The sequence below is a fragment of the Falco cherrug genome, chromosome 15 (assembly GCF_023634085.1).
Source record: "Falco cherrug isolate bFalChe1 chromosome 15, bFalChe1.pri, whole genome shotgun sequence".
NCBI classification, from domain to species: domain Eukaryota; kingdom Metazoa; phylum Chordata; class Aves; order Falconiformes; family Falconidae; genus Falco; species Falco cherrug.
In genome coordinates this window covers 15,982,561-16,009,009 of record NC_073711.1, presented here as the reverse complement: position 1 = coordinate 16,009,009, position 26,449 = coordinate 15,982,561, and the positions used below count along the sequence as shown (strand labels likewise).

Here is a 26,449-nt window from a genome sequence, read left to right as displayed (position 1 = left end):
ATCTGCCTTCGTTCAGAGAAGGATTTTGTATCGCAAATGACTGTGGGGATCAGGGTTCAGTGTCTTGATTGGCGCTGGCTTCAAGTGCTTTGTGAATCACCTGGAACAAAATGCTGTATCCAGCATTTCTGATAGACACCCAGTTTTGAAACCCAAATTTTGTGGGCCGGGTGAAGCCACACTGTAGCTCCAAACAGTGCCAGACACTGGGCTACTGCCAGGGATTTCAGAGCAAACCTGTAAGTTAGTTGGCAGAGGCTGTGCAGTGCTTCTGGTGCGACTTGCTCGGCTGCCTTCGGTGCCATGCATGCCTTCGGTTTGCTCCTAGTTTTTCTGGAGCCGGCAAACAAACCCTGCCGTTGAAGTTTTGCATTCACAGGGGTGAAGTTTTGTTTGCTGGACATGATGCAGCAGTGACTTTTCCTGCTGGAGTAATGAGAGTTGTACACTGTAATTTATTGATGTATTTTTTTGTACAGATAAACCACTCTCTCCCAAAGCATTAAAAGGACTTGAAAGCACTCAGCTGACAAAGAATTATTACCCTGTGGTAAGTTTTAAAGTGCTGATCATACATTTTAATAAGTAGCATATTATTAATCTCCTGAACTGGCTCTTTCCCTCAGAAATCATTGAAGCAATTTATAACAACTGGGGATGTGACTCTGTATTTGAATGCAGCTGTTGCCATTTCCTTGGTTCAAGGTTGTCAAGACAGTAAACCGCAAATGGAAGTTGCTGCAAGATGTCAAAAGGAGAGAGAGACTCAAAGTAGGCAACTAGATAGTATAGCAGAGGTGGCAGCTCTGAGACCAGTGTTGGGGAATAAAGCGCAGTGTCTCTGGTCCAGTCCTTGCCGTTAACTGAGGGCCATCTTCTGTTGATAAAGATGGGGAGAGAATGTCATTGTGCGTGGCCAGCCAAATTAGGGCTCTGATCCATGATCCCTTTCTTAGGTTTGGCTGGAGATGTTACGCCCTGAGCTGCCTGCCCTGTGTTCTCCCTTGGAGAAGGGGCAGGTGCTGCAGCTCACAGCCTGGCTTGTTAACTGGGCTTGGCTTTGGAGCAGGTCAGCCTGCCGGGCTGTGAACTGCGGCTGCAGAAGGGGTGAAGCATCACCCCCTCTACCACCTTGCTACAGGAGCAGCGAGGTCTGGCAGAGGGCGGCAGGTACCTTCCCGCTGTGTCCAGGCTAGAGCGAACCCTGCGGTGTGGGAGAGTTAAAATGCCTGCATGTGAACATCCCTGGCTCTCAGTGCTGGAGGTGAAACGTGCTCATCAGCATGTCTAAATATATTTCAAGCAAAGCAAAGCAGAAACAATATGTCCAGAGAGCTGGGAACCACCTCCACTGTCTCCAAAGCTCATCCACACTGAGAAACTGGAGTGCTAACTGGGAGTGTGCAGGCAGTGGGTTTGCCTACCCTGCTGCTGGAGACGAACTGGCTGCTGAGCAGGATTAGCAGGACCAAACCCAACACGGCACGTCCTTGAGTGCAAGTGAGCTGTGCCCTGGCTTGAGCTGCCGCAGGAGCCGTCCTTGGTCCGGCCACTGTTGCATTTAAATTGTTGCCTGCCTTCGTGCAAACGGTGCTCCCAGGACGCATGCACAGATCATTTGTTTGCATACCTTGGCAGCCAGTTGTGCATGCAGGGTTAGGCATGAGCCTCTCGGGGATCAAATACTAAACTCAGGTCTGAACTGACATTGTCTTCATGCTTTGCCAGAGAAGAAGGAGCAGCCCTTAACACCTGCTTTCCAGGCCTCCCCCAGTTGCCAAAGTAAAAGCCCAAAATTGGACCCCCCAGGGCTTTCCTGAGCGTTTTGGGTTCTGCATTAATGAGTGTAATTTATGGATTTAAAATACACTTCCGTGCTTTTCCACACTTGGAAGCTGATGTCGTGTTCCTTTGACTAGTCACTAGTACAAAGATCTACTCAGTGCTCTGTCTCTCACCCTAGGTGTTGCAAAATATTCTGGAAACAGAACGAGATTATGCGAAGGAACTACAGTCACTTCTGGGAACTTACTTAAGACCCCTCCAGTCTTATGATAAGTAAGATATAAGGGCATCTGAGGTGGAGAGAACCCTGTAAAATCGACCATAGTTCATTACTTTCCTGCTTTTGAATGTTTAGGGACTGTTACTGCTCTTCTTGTAAAGCTTCTCTGTGAACCAGAAAAAAAGCCCACCTTGTACAGGTTTCTGCTCTTTCCTATTCCTCAGTGGTGGTGCAGGCATTGGGCTGTGTTAGAGACGGGCTTTTCCATCTGCTCCAGTGCTGGCTGTTCCAACCCATCTGCAAGCTCGTGCGTGGCTGTCCCAGCGTGCATGTGTCCTGGCGGTGTGCCTTGCATGGCTTCTCCCCTTGTGATTTGCCTTGTTGTGACTTCTCAGGCCCAAGCCGCATCTCCTAGTCATCTCTTCATTCCGTGCGCGACGACACACGTTCTCGGCGGTTAGGTTGCCTCTCGCTAAATCCAAACTGCTGCTGAGCCAGGAGTGACTTCCCTGTCTGCGCAGCCATCAGCATTGAGTACCTCCGTGCTCGGGAAGAGCATGCTGCCATCCCGCATGCCGGGGGCAACAGGGGGGCTTTGTCAGGGCTTACTTGCAGAAACAAGCCGATGTGCTTTCCATCCGTGCTGGCCAGTGTGGTGCCGAGGCAGCACGTGCCATCCTGTCCTTACCCAGGCAGCGCGTTAGTGCCTATTGGCAGGCTCCTATTGATAGTTTCACCCGGCATAAAAGACCTGGTGCAGTTAACTTCACCTCCTGCTTATTGCTTCAGCTTTACCGTCATCTCTTCCAAATGGTGCCATCTTGGCGACCCTGCCCGTGCAGCTGCATTTGGGGCTGGGACCCCTCCAGCTGAGCGTGCTGCGGGAGGGCTGGGCAGCCCCGGGGCATCCCGGGCAGAGGGCAGATGTTTAGTCATCATGCAGTTCCACAGGATGGGAGAGTGATGTCTTAAGGCTTCTGTATTTAAATCTCTCCTCCCTTCCTCAAATCATCATGTGAGAGATATTCAGCTGTGAATATTTCTCGTGCTCTCAGCCTTGTAGACAGCAAATGGCTTAAATGAGGGTGGTATGAGAGTGACTCTGAGGATGGCTTGGAGGATGAGAGAAGCAGGCACATTAGCTTTGCCTAGGGAAAATCCAGCCTCGCTCAAGGAACAAAGAACCCCTACCCGAGGGGCTGCTCTAGAGGACCCTCCTTCCCTAGGGAGACCCACAGAATGAATCCCTGAAGACAAAGCTGTTTCTGTGTGCACACACCTCCCTCCCCACCCCTGGCTGAAATCCCATCTGTCTGTGTCTATTAGACAGCTAAACGTCTGAGAAGATTAGTGTGATTAAGTGATTAAAATCCAATTAAGATAATCCTTGACAGCAGACATCTTCTCCGGGAGGCTGTGGTCTGTAGCTCACAGATCATGGATTTTGTGTTTTCCCATGTCCGATGGTGTACCTGGGGAAAGAGAAATTCTTGGGCCTTTTTGGAAGGACTGCTTGCAAATACCATGGGGGTGCTCCTGAGAGCAACATCTCTTTGATGCTAATTGGTGATTTGACTCTCTTAGGCTCAGTGCTGTGGACATCGCGTCATTGTTGGGAAACATGGAAGAAATCTCTGCGTTCCAGCAAACACTGAACCAAGCCTTGGAAGAAGTTGCAAAGTAAGCTCATGCCATAGCAGTGAGGTTGTTAAACTGTTAGACTGCAGCTAAAAATAATAGAAAGACACGTTCATTGATGTTCCTCCTGGCTGCTGTCTTAGGCTTGTTAAATATAGAAGAAAATAACAGGTTTGAAGAAAGGCAGGTAGTGCTTTGGGAGGAGGGAGGGTAGAAGAAACTCTGACATCTCCACTGGTAAGTCACCTGCTGAATGAGAGCATCACTAGACCTGACATGAAAGTGTACCTAGACCAAAGATGCAGACACATGTGGTGTGGGAGATCTGGCAGCATGAAGATGGGGATTGTCAGGGAGCAAAGAGCAGATTATTAGAGGTGATGGTTTCCCACGGGGAGGCTGGCAGACGTGTTCAGCCTTAGCCCAGCCTCTCCTTGGGAAGGGCTGAAAAGAGATGGGGAAAAGACTGAATATTGGAAGTATATTCAGGTGTGGCTTCTCTTTCTCTCTCCATCTGCTCTCATATTCATGGGCAGCCCAGACATTGGGACCACTGCTGCATTGCACCCAGTTCTTCCCAGCACATCCTCATCAGCTGCGGTGGGCTGCCGCATCCCAGCTGCAGCTCTGCTGGTGGGACAGGACAGGCTGGGTCACACCTTATCCCAGGCTGATAACGGGTTGTGATACTCACTGTCTGCACCACAGAAACCCAGACCCACCTGAGAACCTCCGTATTCCTCCTCCCCAGGTGGCAGGTGTGGGTGTTTTGCTGGGTGCCGCAGTTATGCGGTGACCTGGGATTGTCCCCGTGCAGTGGGTAGTTCCTGGGCAGACACCTGAGAGTGCTGTAGCTGCCGGGTGCCGATCAAGAGGCTTACCTTTGTGGCTGGTGTGTTGGTGTCCACAGGCTCCCCGAGAACCAGCAGCGTGTGGGAGGCTGTTTCATGAACCTGATGCCTCAGTTCCGCTCGCTGTACCTGACGTACTGTGCTAACCACCCGTCGGCAGTCAACGTCCTCACGCAACACAGGTGAGTGATGGAGGAGGAGATTCAGACTGAAATCCCTCCTTTAAAAAGTCACTTTTATTACTGCTTGTCCTGGTATGGCTTTTGACCTGTATTTTGACAATAGGGCAAGGGCATAACATGGGATCCTGCTGCTGGGAAAACCGCTGGGGCTTTGGGCTCTTCAGCGTAGCCTCTAAGCTCCAGCCTGGGGACAACTCCTGCTGCTTGTGTTCAGAGCTGGTCCCACAGGTTCCCTCTGCACATGCAGGACTCTTGCCTTGGGTAAAACAGAGGCAACCTCAGCCCTTGCAGTAGTATCTTCTATGACTTACTCGCTGAAGGACCCGGATGATATGTGACCCGTTGCTGCAGTGCTCACACATCTGCAGGTGGGGCTACGTTCCCCTGTGGCACTACGGTGTGGGGCACATCATTGCAAAAGGGGGGTGCTCATCAAGTCACCCGGAGTTACCCAGTTGATTAACTGAGCTGCTGTTCAACCAAGTGGTTGATTTGCAGAGTTGTTGGTAGATCGCCATAATAACATCTTTCTTCAGCATGTCCCACTTGAGCAGACACTTGGATCTGAGCATGCCAAACCAAAAGGCTACAGCTGTGTCATCCCTAATACAGTTTATCTGTCCCCGCTGCAGTGATGGGGAAAGCCAGGACCCCAGCCATACTGTTTAAGTCTTCCCGTTCTGTAATGGGAACTCACAATATGTTTACTTACCTGCTGAAATCCAGCTTTAATTCAGCCTGACGAAAAGTCTGGCTCCGGTAAATGACTCATTCATGTGGTTCCTCAGTCTGACCTCTTTTCTTAAATCAATCAAAGATTCAGCTTTGGCAAATGTGCTGACACACGCAAGCCATGTTTTCCAGAGTTGATGTATGCGCTAACACCTGCGTCATGGCTCCCAGCAGGGTCCCAGCGCATTGCTGCAGCATCCTCCAGCACAGCACCAGCCTCTGCAGCCCATGCTGTCCACCAGATGCCTGGCACTGTGCCACCTCGCTGTGCCAGGGGACCAGCTGCCAGCACCGATGTACCCCGGAGGCTGCGCACACCAACACCCGGGCATCCTCCCCGGCATCCCTGGGGAGCAGGGTCTTGCTTGGCTGGGAGCTCACAGGTCCCTGCCTGCCCTGCTGGGTTTGCAGCAGGGGGACGCTCAGAGGGGAGGCTGGACTGTCTTTAGAAAGACACAGCTCGGAGCAAAGCCCTGGCCATCAGGAAAACATGGGGAGGCAGCAAAACACAGCCCTCAGCGGTGGCGAGCCCTCCTCGTTGTTGTTGTCTCTATTTTTAGTGATGAGCTGGAGAAGTTCATGGAGAGCCAGGGTGCGGCCAACCCAGGCATTCTCATCTTAACCACGAGCCTCAGCAAACCCTTCCTGAGGCTGGATAAATATGTGACACTGCTGCAGGAGTTGGAGCGGCACATGGAGGTAGGTGGGCTTCAGGGCTGCTGGGCAGGCTGTGCCCCTTGATGCTGCAAGAGCTGCCCCCAGAGCCGCAAGAGGCATCTCTGCCTGTCGGTATTTGAGCACCACATTGCTAAAAGTACTTGCCACCCCTCCAAGGAGTGTGGGAAAGCAGTGGAGAGGTCTGGGGGGCGTTGTGGGAAGGCATTGCCAGCTCTTCACCCTGCTCCTTCAAAGATGGGCCATTTCCAGCACAAGTAAAACCAGCGTTCAAGGTCAGGCTACAACTAGTATTTATTTGCACAGCGGGAAATAAATAAATAAGTGCTTTTATTACCATTTTTTGAGATTCCTATGCCTGGCCACTGGTTCCTGCAGCTTGCAGGCACATCCCCAGCCCTTGCCTGAGGCTGGTGCTCCTGGGTGGAAGCAGAGCCGTGCAGGCAGGCAGAGACCTGGCAGCCAGCGCAGACACGGGGGTGGAGGAGCCAGTGCCTGGGAGCAGGGAGAGCAGCTAACAGAGATTTCCTCAGCAAGTGTCACATCTGCTGTAGGACATTTCCCCCCGCACAGGGACTGTAGAGCTCTGCTACTCGCCTGCCAGTGTACTCCAGCCACGGGGATGCAAACCTCAGGGGTTGTACCAGGAGGGGAAGAAAACAGAAGTAACAGTCTGTTTTTAAGTGGGTTTGCTTTTTCCCCCTTTCAGTATTAATTACCAGTTAATGACTCGGCACACTTAGGCATGATCATTCAAATCCACATCCCAGCCAGAGGATTAAAACCTCTGTGTTTGAGCCAGGGGTTTTTCTTCATAGGGCAGGGCATAAGAGCCTGCACTGTAGGCACACTACAGACCTGACCTGTCCCGCTGTCACCTGGCTTTGCTGAGCTGCAGGGACAGCTGAGCTTGGCTGCAGCCACTGTGCCCATACAGACAGCATGCTCCTTGCAGGATGCTCTCTAGGGGGTCAGCAGTGGATTTGGGGGGGGACACACATCACCTATTTTTCTTAGTTTCTAAGCTGAGAGTGGGGGTTTTGTGCATGAATCAGCAGGGTTGAAGTTTAAGCTGTGGTGCCATGGGAAGAGCGTGGATGTGTGCAATGTGGATGTGTGCAATGTGGATGTATGCCACAGCGTTCCCTGCACTGTGTGCAGCTGGAGATGGGGCAGGTATGTTCAGGGCAGCTCTTGTCCCGGATTCAGAGGTGAACAATCCCAGGCAGCCTCTGACAGCCACGGGGACAGCTCCGTCACAACCTAGACACCTTAGGATTTGCTTGGCAAGAGGACTGGAAGATGAAGACCTTTTGATGTAGGGCCCTCGATCCAGGAGGAGGTGCCAGGAGAGTACTAGCATGCAGCTGCAGTCATAGATACGGGGCAGCATCCTGCATTTCCCTCCCTGGCCCAAGAGCTTTCTGCTCAGACTTAAACCCAGAGGTGAAGATCCCTTTGATGCTCATGGAAATGGCACGCTTGATGGGGCAATGGCTGGAATACCTTGCATGCCAGTGGACGATTCCTTCCTGAAGGTGAAACCAGAAAGCCACCCTGCAACTCTGCCTGTTTTGATTGATTTTCTTTGCAAGCTGAGTTTGTTCTAAGTAAAACCGTACCTGCTCTTGCTCTGGCCACTTTGCACTGATTACACTGGTGTTGATGAATTGCGTAGCTGCCTTAAACCGTGTCACATTGAACTGGGTGGCGGGGAAGGTACCTGGGAGACTTTGTCCCCCTCCTGCAGCCCATGCTGCCTGCACCCTCAGCCCTGCATCCCCCAGCACCCTGCCAGCTCTGGGTGCGCTGGGGTGGTGGCTGCTGCACAGGGTGGCTGCTGCTGGTGGTGGCTGATGGATTTTTCTCTCCCTTCACTAGGAGGCGCATGCAGATCACGAAGAGGTTTTGAAAGCCATCACATCCTTCAAGTCCCTTGTGGTAGGTGGCAATTCTTAAAATAGAGCACTCCATTTCAGGGCTGCATTTCATGAAGAATGAGTCAAGCCTGACATTTGTCTTCTCATTAGAAAAAAAGGTCTTTTGGAATGGAAAAGATGGGTGACAAAGAATCTTAATTTCGAGTTTCAAGCCTAGAGCTGCCCTTCTGGGGCAATTGCACGCTGGCTGCGTGGTCCCAGCAGCAGAGACGGAGGATCTCCAACTTTCTCCTCAGCTGCAGAAAGCCACACGTGGGTAGTGGTGGTGGGGGGGTCCCTTTCATCTCCTTTGGCTTCCATACCCTAAGCATTTGCCACCTGAAACTGGACCGCCCCTTGCTCATTGAGACGAGCTGTGAAAGGTTAGCAGGGCTGTCCGACTCAGCTGCTGATGCCAGCAGTGAGCTACTACGCTCCCAGCCCGTCGAGGGGCTCTTGGTTTTGCTGAGATTTGCTCCATGGGCACTGGGAGGCATTGGCCATATTGCAGGTATTGCGAAGGTATCAGCGAAGGGATGAGTCAGAGATAACAAACCTATTTCTGTGAGCTGCGTTTCCTACACCCCTCAAAGCCCTACTGCACCAAGATGAAAAAGAGGGGGAAAAGCCATCCATGTGCACAAAGCTTTTACCTGTCAAAGCTTTTTTCGGTTATTAAAAACGCCATAGTGTGTCTCACTTTGTAGCCACTGAATACCTTTCACTACAACCACTCCAGATGTGGTCCAACTTCCTTCCTCAGCGCAGCAGATGCAAGTTTTCAGTGCTTAGCAGCGCAGATAAAAGATGGGGAGGACAAAGTTCATAGAAAACAGGAAAGGGCGATGATGTTACATTTACTTAGAAACTCATCTCCCTTTCCATTTATTCTAGTAGATAATAGGGGAATAATTCAGTTAAATTACAAGGTGTCATTAATCTTTAGGAATGCTCGTAAGTGATGGGATGGTTTTACTTGAAATGTGTACTTGGGTGTTGAGTAATTGAATGTAATTATGATACAACTAAAGAGGTTCAGTGCGGATTTGAGGTTAGACAGGCAGAGATGCCTCTTGCCGTGGACACATGGTCCCGTGGCAGGACCAGGGAGGCTCCTGAGGGAAGGCAGGGAGGAACCACGGAGCCACCATGATTAGCAGTGGTGCCTCTGCACAGACTGTGGTGGAATGCTGTGGATTTTATATGGATTTCCATCACGGGAACACTGGGTTTGGACGCTTGGGGAGCTGTCAAAAAGCACACAACAGTTGCAAAAGGAGAGGAAGCCCCCACAGTTTGGTTCAAATTTGTGTGTTTTCATACTATACCCAGTGCAGCTTCTCTGCGGATCTGGATAGTCAAAGAGTGTATGAAACTGAGCTGGAAAGAAGGAAAATCTCTGTCAGAAGCAGGGGGGTGGAAAAAAACAAGCAGCTGGTGAAAAACGAGCCTGGTTTTGGCTTTGCAGCAGTTTTCCTCGTTGGTAGAGGTATTGGTTAGAGCAAGTTCTGCTTGAATTTGCAGGACTGTCCTTGTTCAGTCAGCATTGCCCTCTGCTTGCTGAAAGCTGCTGAAGGACTGGCCGCTCTGTGGAACTCTACCAGTCCCCAGCCGCTGAGCATCGGTGCAATCTTTTCATTTACAGCACCTTCAAAGCTTCTTTTTGTGCTACTCCGCTGCCCCGCAGAAATATTGCACCAAGTCCTGCTTTTGGGTTTACAAATTTTGGCTGGAAAATATCCACCCATCTGATTCGTGGGGACTTTGCATTGCTGCAAATAGAACTCTGCTGTTTGGGCAAAATGGGCAGAATCTCTCTAATCGGCAGCAAAATTAGAGGTGTTTAACTCTGCGGCTGTCTCGATTTGGAAAATGCGACCCTGTACTCTCAGAGGTAGGACTGGTTTGGAAAGAAAAGTTTGTTCAGTGCAGTTTGCAATTTCTTTGATGTTTTGATGTATCAATTCATTCATAAATTGCTAGGGTGTGATTCTTTTTAACAAATTTTGTGTACCAGAGCCAAAGAGGCTCTCCTGCTCTCTTGATGTGACCAGCCCTGAGCCCATGTGGCTGTGGGAGCGCTGGTGGTGAAACAGTCTTTGCTGGGGTGGTTTGGGTTTGCGCCTGCCCTTGGCTAACAAAGTGCCCTGCTGTGATTCCCAGTCGCAATGCCAGGAGCTGAGGAAGAGGAAACAACTCGAACTGCAGATCCTTTCTGAATCCATCCAGCGCTGGGAAGGAGAGGACATAAAAACGATGGGAAACATCATCTACATGTCCCAGGTTATGGTGCAGTGTGGGGGAAGTGAGGTGAGTGCGATGTCCAAATACCCCCTTGCTCACCAGATCAGCGATGCGAGGTGGCAGCTACCCTCACTCCAAGCCAGCAAAGTGCTGACAAATAATGCTGATAAATAATTTTACCTGGAGAAGAGCTGTGCCATGGGGCTGTGTACATCTTTGGAGTCAGGCACCCTGGCAGCATAGCTTCAGGCCTTTGGTGACACACTTTGCAAGCAAAAGAAGTATCTCAATGTCGTATAGTACGTTAATTTCCCTCTTTCCCCCCTGTGACTTACTCTGAGAAATGAGAGTGACTTGAAAGTGTGCATTAGCATAACCATTTTGCCACGTCCTGTGCGGTGGCTGCCTTGACGTCCCACTCCAGAGCTGACTGCACTTTGGAAATAACTGGAGGGATTCCTTTGCTACTGGTCCTAAAGCATCACACCAGTGCTTGCCGCAGACCTTCACCAGTGGTGTTAAAGCCGTGCATACTGCATGTTTGGTGTGGGGAAAGTGCCTGTTATCACTGAATTGTGTGTTTGCTGTAGGAACTTTTCCCTGGGAAGGGAAGGACCTGTAAAACAAAGCCCTGTAGAGTCTAGTCCCACAGTCTTGTTTGAGATGCTGGAGGACATAAGGTCTTGGTCTTCTGAGACACTCTGAAGTGATGGGAAGAGGATTAGCAGGATGCAGACAGAAACGTATGCAGGAAAAACAAGTACAGAAATGAGATCCTGTAAGGAAAAAAAGCCCAAAGAATTGATTTGGGAGTGATCTCTCACAGGCTGTGATTCCAGCTGCAACAGGTTCAGTTTGCTGGAGGAAGGTTCTTGTGCCGCATTGCAAACTAACCTAACCTAAATTCTCCCCGCAGGAGAAAGAAGAGCGATATTTCTTGTTGTTCTCAAACGTTTTGCTGATGCTGTCTGCAAGCCCACGGATGAGTGGGTTCATCTATCAGGTAGGCATGCTTAATTTGAAATTGCAAGGCGTTAGGTGTGAAAAAGGAAATCAGATATCTCTTATCAATTTAAAATCCTTTTCTTCCTTAAACCCCTCTGTTGTGATGCAAACACCCCAGGCTGGGAACCAGGGCTTTGTTTTACCATGCATACCAGGACACTTAGTGCCTTTGTCCTGCCAACTCGTTAAATAGCATTTGGTAAATGTGAATGCTGTGAAATCAAAAAAAAAAAACCAAAAACCCACTATCCCAGCATGTTGCCTACATGCTGTTTTCTAGAATGTTCTGTGTGTATGTAAGGTGTCCTGACCCAGCTGTAGGGTTTTGCCCCACACGACCAGCCAGCCGGCTCTGTGTTGTGTGAAAATTTTTCACTACTATAAAGCCAACTGTAAAAAGCCCAAAATTTCCACTCCAAAACTCGGCATTTCTTGTGTTTTACCATTTCAATGGCTGCGATCAGGCTGTTGGGAGCTTGGCTTTTCTCCAGTTGCCTGAAACCATCAATACCCACCAGGAAAGTGATGGTCTTTCATACATGAGAGAGATGGGAAAGATTTGGGAAGGATTTGGCTGGGTTTTTTGATTTCACCCACCAGCAGGAGTAAGGCGAGCAGGCAGTTCAGCATGCAAAGCAGAGGGACAGGGAAGGCTTTCAGAAAAACCGGGGGAAGTTGATCCTGCTGACTTGGTTGTAAAAAGGGTTTGCACCTAGTGAAGGGAAGGGGTGGCAGGTGAGCCAGGGATGACTCAGTTGTCACGGGAGCCTCTTCTCCGGGGTTTGACCTAATTGTACAGGGAAATCTAGATCCATAAATTAAAGCAGGCTTTTCCTGCAGTCTGAAGCCTTCATAAATTAGTTTTTCATGGTGGTTCCCAAAGAGAAAGGAATTGGCAGAAACAAGCAGAACAAGATGCACTGAGAAGGAGATGCAGACACTGACTCCTCCTCAATTCTCCTAGGGAAGGCTGCCTTTGACAGGAATGACACTGACAAGGCTGGAAGATGCTGAAGGGAATGAACACGTGTTTGAAATTGCAGGTCAGTGGGACCCCTACCTGGGGCCTTCCTCCCAGTCCAAACAGCAGCTGCTGCTGGAGGTACTGGTCTTCCTTGTCCCTCTAACCATGGCGTCACACGCTTTGCTCTTTTACCATGTGTTGTCTGAACTCCTGAACATCTCCCTCCTGGCTGAGGCACCATCCTCCCAGCGCCCTTGAGCTGTCTCTGACACTGGGCTGCTTTCAAAGACCAGAGTGTTTCATGTGGGACAAATCTTCTGCCCCAGCAGCGCTGCTCTGTGCTATACGTGCCCTGTCTGTGTCCAGCATCTATCCCATGCATCTGTGAGTGCCTTGTTTATTGACAGATTAATGGCTCTGGTCATCAGGTAGCTTTCGTAATGTTCTTCCCAATTTTCCCCTTCGATTTACCTCATTCCTTGTAGCTATACACAGTCATTTCATGCTCAGTGCCTTGGCTGCAATGCAGCTGTTCTTGCTGGTGGCATTTGGTGTCATGGTCCTGCTAATCATGGAAATGTTTTGTTTCCTTTTAACATTAAATAATTCCTCGCATGTTCATCTTGCCAGTTCCCTTGCCTTTCTGTGCAGCTCCCACACTGGGTGCCTGGAGCAGGATGGGCAGTGGCATCTTTGCCCTGGCCTTTTTGCAGCCTCTGGACTTTGCAAAGTGAAGAGCTGCTGGCTGCTGGGCTGAGTTGAACTTGCCTTGCGTTTCCTCCTCGGTCTCTACTGCTTGCTAAAGATGGTTAATTAATCCTCTGCCCCAGGGAACATGACGGAGCGGATCACCGTGTCCTGCAGCACCAGCCAGGACTTGCACGAATGGCTGGACCACTTGCAAAGGCTGACCAAAGGGACGTGCAACACCGTATCCAAAACACAGTCCTGGAGCGCTCATTCGGTAAGCGTCTCACCTCCCCAGCCCCTCTGCTGCGCTGGGTTCCTCAGTGCTGGCTGATCTCTCTGTTTCGGCAACGCACCTTGATATTGAGGTGATGTGGACAGCCGTAAGGCACATCCCGCAGTTTTCTCTGCAACCGTGGCATGCTTGTACCATTTTACATGTATCCTGCCCTAGTTTTGTTGCAACCTAGATGTCTCAAAGGAGTTCACGGGGAGCTCTTGCCCATCCCCCTCTGCTTCTCTATGTTGTTTGGTGGCTAACAGTCTTCATTTGCTCCTCGTCTATGTTCTCAGACGTTTAGTTCAGCTGGACAGATCCGTGGGCCTCTGGAACCGCCCAAAATCCTCAAACCCTGGAGCTTGAGCTGCCTCCGTCCTGCTCCACCACTCAGACCGTCAGCAGCGCTGAGTTACAAAGAGGTAACCATCCCGCGTGCCTGCGGGGGACCCTCACCTCATGGCAATCCCTAGTGCTGCTGCCCGGGTGGCTTATCCCTTAGCGAGGGCACAAAAGCTTAGGTTAATGGGGTTGTGGAGAGAAATGACGCTGCCCAGTTCTTCCCCAGTCCTGCGATGGATGCTCGTCGCTGTGGCTGGCTTTGTGCTACAAGTGAAGTGTGAGCACGTGTGTTTGCAGGCTTGATGTTTGCTGTCGGCTGCTGCAGCCAGCGCCCTTGGCTGCTGAATGTCACTGGTCCCACAGCCTTGCAGGGTGTCCCACAGCCTTGCGTGTCCCATTGAGCCTTTTCCTTCGGTGGTGCCGTGGTGGAGCTGCCTCCATCTCCTCCTCCTGCCTTGGTTGGAGCTGTGGGTGGGAGCCGGGATGTGTTCCAGCTCCAGCTGTAGCAGCAGCTCAGCGTTGTCCAGGCTGATGCTGCAGGATTGAGCAGCAGTGCTGCACCAAGAGGAGGATGAAAAAGGCCTGTTGGTATTTCTTATGTCTTCCACCCTGTGTTTTGGTGGCTGGAGAAGGGCTCCCTGCAGCAGCCGTGGGGCTCAACCCTCCTTCGCTGCCCACCTGAGTGTTTCACACACCTGTACCCTGCTGGGATGCAGCAGCCCAAGGGATCGCTTCCCCTGCAGAAACCCCAAGCCTGGGAGGTAGGAGGCTGCATGGGGAAACCCCAAATATCGCCCAGCTCCAATTCTCACCCCCCGCTGCAACTGCAGTGCTCTCCATCCCTACCTCACGTTAAACTTTTGGGATTACTCACCAGTAACTCGGGTAACGTTCTCCTTACTGAATGAGCACTCTGGTTCTGAGTCAGCTGCATTTCTTGGTACAGCAGCCCTGGGAACATCACTGCCCGGGCTCCCAGCGGGGATGGGGATGGGGAAGGGGGGCTTGGACCCCCTCAGCCACCCCAGTACTCAGGGATGGAGAGACTGGCGGCAGGGGGGGGCTGTGGTTTCACTGCTCCAGGTAGAGATTTTTAGGTAGCCTCACGGCATTTTGTTACATTTATTTATTAATATTTGTAGAACAATGCGTTTCAGTTCAGAAATTAAACTGTTCAAAAAACAGCCAAGCAGGCAGACTGCAAATGACCCTTAATCTTTGCATGGTCCAAATCCCTAACGTAGACTAAACTGTTTCTTGCTTGCATGGTGAATTAAAATATAGGAAGAGACTTGAAGCAGAGGAGTTTTTCTGTGTGAAAAGGCAAGGCTGATACTTATTTCTAAGGTAGGCCAAAACCACGGATTGAGCAATATTATGAATACCACGGTGCCTTGCAGTTTCTCAGTTGTCTCCTGCCATGCACAGCAGGAGTTAAAGTCTCTGTGTCAAAACCAGGCAAGAGGTTTTTGCCACAGAGGCTGAGCAGGCAGGGAGCCCCAAGGGGTGTGATTCTGCTGCAGGCTGGATGGTAGCGTGCAAGGGGTCAAAGGACCAAAAATGTTGTTTGCACAGGAACAGGCTGAGCTGGCCACAGTGATGGAAACTCAAAGGCTAACAGGTCTACCAGAGCTGGAGCAGAGCTGGGCAGGCACAGCCTGGTAACCCACACGGTCCAGCCTGAGCCTGGGGGGCAGCTCCTCTCTCAGGGGAGGGGCTCGTGGGCACCAGCCTGCAATGAAAAATGTGAAATAAGTTCAGTTGTTGGCCCATACAGCTCTGCATCTGCCTTGTCCCTCCTGCCGGGTGCTCAATCGCTAAGCAGAACTCCTATTTCACTGTATTGTTATTTTTTAAATTAAAGTAGGGCACAAAAAATTATGCTAACTGCTTGGTGCAAGTCATCTTCCTATAATGAAGATGTAACGAAGGAATACACATTTCAAAGGTTATTTGCAGGGAAGCAAGTGGGGGAGTTTGATTAAAAGATTAGAGATTTTCAGACATCCAGCGTTACTTTAATTGGCTTCTGATAGTGTAGGATGGGATGGCACAGTCTTGTGCATTTCCTCATACCTAGCTATGATCAGGAAACCCCAGAACCTGCTTGCGTACTGCACAGCACTCTTGTTATTTCCATTTAAATTGGGTCATTTTTCCTGTTCTGTTTCCAGTAATCATTTGAAATTACAGAGCAGGTGCTGTGGGTAAAGCGGTGTGTCCGGATTCAGGTTAGCAAAGTGAAAAAAGATTTACAGATGATTTCTTCTACATCTTTTTTTTTTTTTTTTTTCCCCCTCTTTTTTTTGAGTGGCCTGCTTTGCATTAGGTGAAGGGTTTGTAACATCGGGATTCAGGACTTTGCTGGCCAGAGCTGCTGGAGAGCAGTGTGGCTCCCTGTACTGAGCATCCCAAGGATGGGACCCTCCATGGGGTGTGCAGGGAGCAACCTGTCCTTCAGCAGAGCAGAGAGATGCTGATGTCTGATGCTGCCAGGTCTCCAGTGAGGATGGCAGGTCCCCTCTGAGGAGGTCCCCTTTGAGAAGATGCAGTCCTGGGAGACTTGTCACCAGGATGGGCAGAGCACCCCATCATCCTGGCAGGGTTGGGCTGAAGACTGCAGGACTGGTGCTGAGCATGGGGCCAGACCCTGAGCTGATCCCACAGAGCCGGGCACGTGGGGTGGCTGCACCAGTGGGTCCCACATTTTTAAGCACCATTTTAGACAACCAACATCTGCAGAAACCTACTACTAACCGAGGAGGCATGTTTTCTGTTTTGATGTGTTTAGAGTGTATTAATGCCCACTTAACCATGCGTTTCACATGTAATTTTTTCAGTTTTGCATGACACGGTGCTCCTTTGCATGTTGGTAGTGCTCTAAAACCAGTACAGAGGGTGTGCCACATTAATCGCAAGACTAACATTCAAATGTGTTTTAGAATTGTGGATTTAATGGACTTGGTCAATAAAATCATCAATCTCTCACACTCATCTTCTCTTTCTTTGCATATTCATTGTAGAGGATGTCTTATATCTTAAAGGTAAGGGTAGATACATCTCTTTGGCTTATTGTGGCAAAGAATGCTTGTTCCTGTTCATGCTTCTCGTGCTTGCATGACCCTAATTTTGTCTGGCTGTATCAGTTAGTTATCGTGAGAGTCAGTAGTGACTGGCAAATACGTATAGAGATAACTCACAAGAAGGATTTAGTATTATGGTACTTAAACTCCTGGTGTGCCTCTTCTCCTGCTTGAAATCTGTATTGCATGTAACCTACTAATACACTAATTCTCTCCAAATTGGCAAGACTTGTAACTCGGTGAAGAAGATAAAAGCTTGTGTTTCTTACTTGTGGAGTCATAGCAGACACTAACTTTATGTGTGTGTGTTTGTTCTCTGTGTACATGGAGGGGGGATTTATACTCTCAAACAAATTGTGTGCACTTCGAAGCAATGTTATTTGCCAACTGTTTTATATTAGAAATCAAGTCAAGGAAATACGCAACTATATAGGGCTTTCCAACAGAGACCACAGAGCTGGTAAGCAGACAAAAAGTGCTGTGAATGTGTTTGAATTCTTTGGCTAAAGGATCTTAGCCGAGGGTTGAATTTGCTAGAGGAGCTTGTCCCAGCCCAGCCCCGCAGGCGCAACTCCCTCTGCTCTTCCAGGGAGCAGTTGGCCACAACTAGCGCATAGGAAGGGCAAAAAGCATCATTTTCCCCAACTTTGTCATTGTCTGCTTTGTAGTTCTCTAATGTGTTGTGTGCAACATGGATAGCTGCATTCAGCTGCGCTGCTCTGCTGTTTGGGCTGTCTTTGGTTCTGGTTAAACACAAGAGTCTGTTTCTCTATAGGATTCCAGCAAAAGTCCAAAAACAATGAAGAAGTTTCTTCCAAAAAGGAAAACTGAGAGAAAACCATCTGATGAAGAGTTTGTTATTCGGAAAAGTAAGTGTTGTATTTTTCTCTTCTTTCTGGAGGTTTCTGTGTACTCAGTGATCTCCATGGGACTTCAAGAACAACCTTTCTTATGGTGCAGGATGCAACCGTATGCTCACGTTGTGCGCAAGCCTACGTGCTGCTGAGCAAGGGTCCTCAGCTTCTGACGGATCCCCTCCCAGTTCTGACTGCCAGACGTGCTGCCACCCTCCTCATGATGGCTAGCACAAGGTCACGGGTTGTTGGTTGCCTTGTTCTGGGTGCAGAGCCAAGGAACTACTTCCAAGCAGTGAAGAGCTGCAGTAAAACTGCGCATCAACAGTCATCAAAATATGTCTGAGAGGCGGGATAAATCCTCACCTGCAACAGTTTGCGTGGGGGATCAGGGAACAAAAAAAGGCCCTGTCCCTGCAGGGGTGTTCACCTCCAAAGAGGGGTGTCCTGACAGCTCCCCGAAGTCCACTTGGGACACCCCTTGGGGGTTTTACATGAGAGGCCATGGTCACCCAGCAGTGAGCTCCTGCGGTATGCAGCTTGAAGGTCAGTTGTCTCCCTTGAGAAGACACCACTGAGCTAGGGCTGGAAATGAAGACTTCACGTTTCCAAATCCTGCTGTGATGCAGCTGTCCCAGACCCCTCCTAGCACAGCTGCTCTGCCTACACATCTCCCAGTGCTCCTGCACCCAGGCATCACCCCCTGGGTTTTTCTGAGATGAGCAGCTAGAAGTGATGTTAGATATGTTAGATGTATTAGCAGCTAGAAGTTTAGTCGTGATGCTCAATGCCTCGGGACGTTGCAAAGGCCAGAAAATGTAAATGACCTCAAAAGGGACTTCGGTAAAGCCCCGGTGTCGGTCAGGGAAACAGCTTTTAAGGCACTTCGGAACAAAGGCTGGGACAGGTGAAAGCCAGCGCACTTTGCCTTTTGTGATAGCTGTTGATTGCAATGTTTTACAGGTACTGCTGCACTGGAAGAAGATGCTCAGATCCTGAAGGTGATTGAAGCGTACTGCACCGGGGCAGGTTTCCAGCAAGCTCTCAGCTCAGGTGGGCACACAACCAGATTATTTAGTTCTTACTCCGCCTGCAACACTGATAACCCCTCTGAGAAAGAACAGATGGTTGCATCATACAGCAGTGAGGCTCATGCTAGGAAACTGTGTGGTGTTCAATCTTCAAGATAAGGGAGCTTCATCTACCTAGTGGTTTAGTTGCCATTGTCTTTCTTCTAAACGCAGAGAATGAAGCTGGTAGGAGGGCAGATGAGACACCGCTATTTCACCAGCACTTGTTAGGAATTAAGCAAACCTAGTGAGTGCCTGTGGCTGTCAGCACTGAAAACGTGATGGTAATCTCAGGTTGCATACAGCTTTAGAAAGGAAGCATGTATATTATCTCTCAATCAGCTGCGTGTTTAAGAACAAGCTGCTTCATAAGAACCTATCTAACATCTTCAACTCTGGAAATATAACTATTTATCATTGCTGGTGAGATGTCAAATTAAATCACTGAACTATCAAATAATGGTACATTTAAAGAGGGGAGGCCGTGTTTCTTCTGAGAGCTCTTGACTCGAATCGAATAATTTAATTTATAAGTCATGACGTAGCTTTAGATGCAGCGAGCACTCTTGAAAACTTTCCACTTGCTGCTTTAGCGCCAGGTCGGTGGTACGTATAAGCCCGTACGTAACCGTGGCAGATAGGTGGTGGCTTCTCCAGCCCCTGTGTCCCCGCAGAGGAGCGGAGAGAGCAAGGGCTGCTGCCTCCAGAGCACCGTGGGCACCGGGGAGACGTCTCCCTTCTTCTTCCTGATGGGTAATTCTTGTACACAGGCTCCCGTAAAGACTCCATCCCCCAAGTCCTTCTTCCTGAGGAAGAGAAAATCATCATAGAGGAAACACGAAGCAACGGCCAGACTGTCACGGAGGAAAAGTAAGCGTGGCTGCTGGCCGATCCCCTTGTTGCTTTTTGGAAAGCCGTTAAAACCCGACGCGCTCTCCTTCTGCGTCCCTGCAGAGGAGCGGGGCTGGTCTCACCGACCGCTGCCTTAGTCCAGTTGCTGTTTTGTCCCTTTTTAAGGACAGAGCAGCCAGCTGCCGTGACGTGGCTGTAACCCTCTGGGAGTCCGTGCGCTGGGTCCTGAGAGCCAGTTTGTTGAGTCCCAGAGCTTATCCGGGTGTAGCTAATGGCGTCAGGGAGGACAGAACCAAACAAGTGGCTTTTTTTTAACTTCTGACATACTGGGCTGCTGCTACCCCTCGGGAGCCTGCCTGGCACCCTGTCTGTGAGGGCTACCCAGCTTCAGCATCTGGGCGACAGCGCTGATCGGCTCCTTCTCTAACCCAGACAGCGCATTGCTTTCGTGCTTGTTATTTTTGCAGTATAACCTCAAGGAATCAAAGCCATTTTACAAAAGATGCTCGGGCATTTCCAGGTTTAAAATCATTGTTATTTATTGCAGTAGCATAAGCAGGGAAGCCAAAACCACAGACCTTTGTTGATAACTTAAAAGATAGCAGAACAAGGTATTTTTCTTGAGTTTTTAGAAAAGAGCCCTGAATATCAGACCGGTGGCCTATTAAATGCTCCTGGGCTGTGTTTCCAGAATCCTCTCACAGGCAGCAGCATTCGCAGCAGCCTGATGCTGGCCAAGCAGAAGCTGGAAGCACCTTCCCCATCAGCACCTCACTCACGAAAGCTCCCTTGCTGTTGCTGTTTTGCTATACTCCAGCTTTTTTTTAAATTTTTTTTTTTAACGTTGGCATTTCTTTTTGCAGGAGCCTTGTTGACAGTTTATGCACTGAAAGATGAAGTCAAAGAACTGAAGCAGGTACTCTGAGCGGGGTCGTTTGTGCTGGGGCTTGAGCAGAAGCCAGCCAGGCTGCACTGGGTCATTATCTTTGACTGGTCAGTGCCCTGGAAGAGTCTTGCTGATGCTGGTCTAATCCTGCAGCTCCCTGCGTCAGCATTAGTTTTCTTCTGGTTTTTAGCTCCCTGAATCAACTCACCACACAATTGCTGAGCACCAGAGCCAGCAGGAGGGAAGGAGTTGTTGGTCTTTGTGGTAACATGAAACTTGCCCCCTACTCTAAAACCCTTTCAACTTGTTCATTTTATAGGGGTCTGGTAGGTACCAATTCTTGTAGACTCGGAGGAAATACGTCCTCCCTCCAGCCCCCCGCCTGAAGGTGGGAGAGCCCACCCCAGGAGGACAGGGTCCTCCAAGCCAGGCTAAAATTAGGTTTCCACAAGGATGCTTCTGCCTGCTCAAAGTCACAGGGACTTCTGTGCAGGTCTATAAGGTAGTAAGGGTCTGCTTGAGTGGATCAGGCCACAAGTAACCTGTGGTGTCCATCCTCACAAGCCAGCAGGGCCTGTCAGATGTCCCTGATATTTCATCACCTCTGAGGCACCAGGCATGTGGAGCTACCTCATCGCACCTGCATCTTTAGCTCTTTATTTTTTACCTTGCAGGAGAACAAAAGGATGAAACAGTGTTTGGAGGAAGAGCTTAAATCCAGGAAGGACTTGGAGAAGCTGGTTAGAAGGCTGCTGAAGCAGACGGACGAGTGTGGCAGAGAGGACACGGGGCGCAAGTCGTCTCTGATCGCCTGAATTTGGGGAGAAGCTGCTGGCAGTGGTGTGTGACCTCAGGTGGTTTTTGGGAAGCAGAACTGGATCCTTTGCCTCTTCTTGCTCCTTATTTTGTTGGTTTGGGGAATTTTGTTACCAAAAAAAAAAAAAAAAGTCATAGAGAAAAAAAAGAATAGGTTTTCTTCCATCCAATAAGGAAATAAACCAGAAACAATCAATCACAACTAAACCAGTAAGCAAGCGGTCCATGATTCACAATTCATCTGCAGCAACTAATACCTCATCGTACCTGCTACTGGGAGCAAATACAAACTCTGCTAACGATTGCTGCTCACAAAGGGTTTGGCAGCAGTTTCCTAGAGGAAGCTTAAGCACTTTTTAATGCTTTCATTCTTTCCAAAAGCACCGGTACCTATTTATTGAATGAAAACATTACTGAGGTAGCATTGAGCAGAAACCAAGAAGCACCATGCTCCTCTTTTCAGATAATCACAGCTGGGGAAGCTTGTCCCATCCACCTTCTTTTTCCCCGTTAGTTGACTGTAGCGAACTAGAGCCCAGCAATACTGTGGTTCCCGTGTGGCCTTGATACTGATTAAAATGTGCAATTAACATGAAGACATTCGAACTCTTTGGGGAAGTCAGATCTGGAGCACCTGTCAGAGCGCATGGGAAGGTATGTTGCACAGTGCTGCCTCCTAAGAGCTCGTGATTAGCGCAACAGGTAACTGCTGTTCTGCCCCCACATCCCTTTTCTTATGCATGACCTAGAACTCCTACTCCCTTCTTTGTTTTCACATTGAGTGTCCAGGTATCATATGAGTTTATAGTTTTGCTGTGCTTCCCCTTGCAGGACATGCTTTTCTCTGTGTGAAATGTAAACACTGCTTGACAACAAGGAACAACCCCCACACGTGCTGATTCCCTGTTCCCGTCTGCCCGTGTTAGCTGGGAACAAAGCCAATGACCACTTCTACCCCCATTGCCCCCCAACGGGCTTTCTGCTAGGAAAAAGGAACTTTCTCTCGGAATAGGAAAGGTATTTATGTTTTGACAAGAGCTGGAACGCTCCTGGGGCAAGGATGGTCAGCACCCTTCCAGATCCCTGCACAGCACCTCGAACACAGCACACAGGCAACATGCATATGTATTGGCTATCTTCATCTTATTCGGTGTTATACCCTAGTTTAGAACTGATGTTTTCCTTTGTTCCTTAGCAGCATTATAAAAGTAACCTTCTGTTACAGTTAATTATAAGTCTTAATGTATATCACAGGGCAGCATGGTCCCAGGGTGTGCAGACACACCACAGCTCATTACAGTCACATCGTTACGTTGGTCATGAAAGACATAGAGGCAATAATTACAACTCCCTCCTCACAATTAAAATTTAGCCAGAACATAGCAAATGGTGTTTGGGGAGAGCTAGACTCCAAAACATCACAAGGAGTGTAAACAGAAACCCTCTCTAAATCTAAGCTGTTTCTAGGACAAAACAGAGGTCTTTTTTGCTCTGGCTACATTTGACATCTCCAGAGCTTCCCAGCTGGATGGCAGCTCCCCACATCCCGGTGCAGGCATGCCGTTGAGCATTTGGTCAGCAGGCAGGTTCTACCGTGCTGGTTAATGGTTTGCCAGGATGATGGCCTTTGCTGCACACCGAGCAGCTCGCGCCGCCGATCGGGGGTGCTGTGCCCAGGCACCCCAGCACTGTCCAGTCCTGCTGCCTGCCCAAAGGTGGGCTGGGAGCCAGGCTGGTGACATGCACTGGGTGCTAGGCAGCAAACCAAGGGTCACTTACACTCCAAGGAGAGGGTAGAAACGTTTCCTCGTTGCCCCCTGGTTTAGTTGAAACCTGTGCTGTGTACATATGCATGTTCGTAAGATGTAATGTGATGGAGGGCACACTGGGACTTTTTGGATCAAGCGTTTGTCAAGAGCTAGAAGCCAAAAAAGACAAGAAAATAAAAAGGAAAAGAAGCCATGCCGGATGGACAGCAATGTTTCCATATTTACTTTGTTTACAGTGCTTTGTAAATAGGTTCCAGTGAGTCTGTCTTTAGATGGATGTTGTGTCAGCTGCCTTCCAGTTTATCTTTGTCATGTAGGTTTATTTACTGTAACTACTTATGCAAGTTCAACTTTTCTAACATGTTTTTATTTTGAACAGTTTTTTAATTGACATTTTCAACAAATAAAGAAGGATAAAAATGGCTTCTTAGCTCTCGGTGCTGCTTCATTTCCGCCACGAAAGCAAAGCCAGCGCTTGCTCTGGGCATCCCTGATTTGCTCAAAATGCCCGTGGGTGCCTCATCCACCCTCCAGTTTACTGGCTGCTGGCAGGGATACTGGTGTGAATGGTGATGCTGGCACTTGAGCTGTTGCTCCCACCACCGCCCAGACCTGCAGCAGGGAAGGGCACCTGGTCCCAGGGGAAGGAGATGCGGTTCCATCCCTCAAGTTCTGCTTGCACTCTGCTAACAAGGATGCTTTAGGGAGAATTAGCTGTGCGGGCAGGTTGCTGTAGATAAGTGACTTCCTGCCTAAGTTTGGTTTGTTTTGTTGTTTTGGGTTTGTTTTTTTTTTCTTAGTTAGCTTGTGTTTTTTTCTGGCATTTAGGTGTGGTGACAGGATTTCCTTTGGTCTACCACTTGGACAAGACCTCTCCTGCATGCTGGTATTTTTAACTCTTTGGTAGAGACATACCGCGCTCTCAGCCCACAGCCAAAGCGGGAGGATCGAGGGCAGGAGGGCCAGGCCCTGCTCTCCCTCCACAAGCACAGCAGTCGGAGCAAGAAAAAAAAAAAAAAGTGAAAAAAGAACACTGGCCTCGGGTGCATCATGGAAAAACAATGAAGTCTGCAAGGGAGCCAGCCTGAACCCAAGTGGCACTTCAGGGAATTATTGCAGAGGCAGACCAGAGCCATACCCAGACCAGAGTGCCCCTGAGCCTGCACTGGGCACAAGAGCAAGGAGGGAGCATCCCCTAGGCTCATCTTGGGGGGAGCATCTCCACTCCCAGGTCCCCATGAGATCCACACCTTAACCAGAGACCGCCCATCCTGCTCTCCTGCTGAACATGGGGTCTTCTTTGGCCCCCTCTCTTATGCCAGCCCCCAAATAGCCCCTTTGCACAACCCAGCTCCAACACAGGTAGCGCCAGCAGCTCCCAGGCAATGGAGTTTTGGCTCCAAACGACCATCAATGTGAAAAACCAGAAAAAAAGCCCAACCAACAGCTTAAATCTGTGCAGCCCCAGCCATTGCCACAGCTAGAGATCCCCTGGAGGTGGTGGGCTGCTCCTGCTGCCTGCCCCAGTGCGGCACCACCCCACAGCACAAGTGCCCCCAGCTCTGAACTAAAACCGGGGGGGGGGGGGGGGGGGAGAAGGCTCCTATGCCCCCAGGGTGCATGCAAGAGGTTTGGCTTCCTAGAGGAGACCTAGACACTGCCTGCGCCAAGCAGGGGAAAGAGCTGTCACCAAGCAAGGGGTGCCAAGGTAAGGCTGGCACCCAGGCAACCAGTGCCTAACTGGGAAGGGGGATTTTAAAAAAAAACCCAAAAACAACAACAACAAAAAAAAGACCCCAAAGTAGTGCAGAGATTCTAGGACAGGCTTGTCGTCTCGGTGGCCACTGTGCACAGCCCCGCAGCATGTGGGCAGCCCTGCTCCAGCTGCTGCTGCCCAGCAGCCCTGAGCTCATTGGCACCAGCTGGAGAGACCCTGCTTGGATAGTGGCATCCCAACCTTTTTTGAGGGGAAAAAAACCCGAACCAAAATCTCATTTTTTATACAGAACTAAAAAAAAAATAATATATTTCCCAGTGAGCTGTGCGTCTTAAGCCGTGCAAGCACCTCTCCCAGCAGATGACTATACTGCTGCTTGCTCCTGCCACTGCTTGCCTGTGCCCCCCCCATCAGCTGCCATGCTGATGTGACCCACGTACTCATCACCCTTTCATCCCCTTCTTAGAAAGAGCGAAAATCAGAAACCGTAAAATCCACAGCCCAAGGATGACAGAGAGGGCCCACATCAAGGGGAGAAATAAATAAATAAAAAAAAAAATCAACGTATTGGTGATGTTCAGACTTTCCACGGGTAGGGGAAACCTGCACCTGCCACGGCACTGGGCAGGGGCCAGGGACAACAAAACTGCTCGGGAGAAGGCCACAGCTGGATGGCAGCAATCGCAGCTCCTCCCTTCCCACGCACTACCTCACATCCGAATCCCACAGGCTATTTTTGACAAATGAAGAAACAGAGGCAAGAAACGGCAAAAGCCCTGGGAAAGGCAGTGCTGCGGGCAGGGCCGGGCTGGGCAGGCAGCCCGTGGGCAGGGGAGGTGGCAACTGGCATCTGCTGCTCTCGCTACAGCATTCATTGTGCTTTTATGCTTTGTTTTGTTCTCTCTTCTTTAATTGTCTCCCCCAGTCACACAGGAAAATCTATTTTTCCATGCAATTTGCAGCTCCTGGATCCCCTCTCAGTGACTGGCGCCAGGGACTGCAGCCCAGCTCAAACCCCCTGGCCGATGGAGCTGGGAGCTGCAGGGGGTTCAAGGCTGTGCACTGTTTCCCCTCTCCCATGATAACCTGTTTCTGAAGGACATGGACACCCAACAACAGCTATGCACACACTCCTCACAGCTCTTCCCTCCCCATCCACTTGCTCCCAGCCAGCTTCTCCCCCGTTTCAGACCGTGCAGGTTTGCATCGTCTTTGGTTTCTCCCGTGGCTCCCACCCACACCCCCACCGCTGCTGGGCACCTCCACTTCCCCTGCAAAGCTCTGGGGCTCTCCAGCCACGCAAGCGTTGCCTTAGCGAGCCCAACCTGCAAGGGTGGCCAGGTTTCAGCAGCAGTGGGGATGCAGTTGGACCCACATCACCGCAGGAGGTGGTGGGACCCACCGCAGGAGGCTGCGGCCACCCAGCCCCTGCACCCAGCACCCATAGGATCCTACCTTGTGCAGTACCCATCCCTCTGCTCCAAAGCTGAGACATCCCTGAAGGTACAAGCAGGAAGAGTCCTCTTCCAGCCAGGTGTCCTAAATACCTTTAAATTTGCCCCCACCCTTTTCCTTCACAGCTGTGCAGGGGGCTCCAGCCCCAGGGCCTTGCTGCCTTCCCAGGGCAGGGGGGTCCTTGCTCCCTTCTCCAGCCAGAATGTCCCCAGCACTGCATGGCCCTGGTACCCCAACATGTCCCAAGGAGTGGGGTGGGACGGTTGCCCCCAGACGCTTTTAGGGACTGGCTGTTCCCCCTGTGCCCCCTAGTGCTACCCCACTGCCCTCTGTCCCCAGACCCCAAGCAGGAGCCTGGAAAATCCCAGCCTGGCGCTGAGAAGAGTGAGCGGCATTCAAAACACACAAAGCACCCTGTCTCTTCAT

General features: G+C 50.1%; 1 protein-coding gene across 1 annotated transcript in view; it reads left to right on the top strand.

The window, feature by feature from the left end:
- Positions 1-23,274, top strand: part of ARHGEF6 (Rac/Cdc42 guanine nucleotide exchange factor 6) — a 40,670-nt gene extending 17,396 nt beyond the window's left edge. Inside the window, 18 exon segments of the mRNA XM_005436029.4 lie at positions 480-550; positions 1,964-2,058; positions 3,590-3,685; positions 4,554-4,676; positions 5,969-6,107; positions 7,965-8,024; positions 10,166-10,312; positions 11,163-11,249; positions 12,216-12,294; positions 13,046-13,179; positions 13,476-13,601; positions 16,545-16,565; positions 17,380-17,473; positions 18,422-18,511; positions 19,299-19,398; positions 20,244-20,255; positions 20,257-20,296; positions 20,941-23,274. Of these exon segments, the coding sequence (XP_005436086.2) occupies positions 480-550; positions 1,964-2,058; positions 3,590-3,685; positions 4,554-4,676; positions 5,969-6,107; positions 7,965-8,024; positions 10,166-10,312; positions 11,163-11,249; positions 12,216-12,294; positions 13,046-13,179; positions 13,476-13,601; positions 16,545-16,565; positions 17,380-17,473; positions 18,422-18,511; positions 19,299-19,398; positions 20,244-20,255; positions 20,257-20,296; positions 20,941-21,081 (1,655 nt within the window). The 3' untranslated portion in view covers positions 21,082-23,274.
- The last annotated feature ends 3,175 nt before the right edge of the window (positions 23,275-26,449 follow it).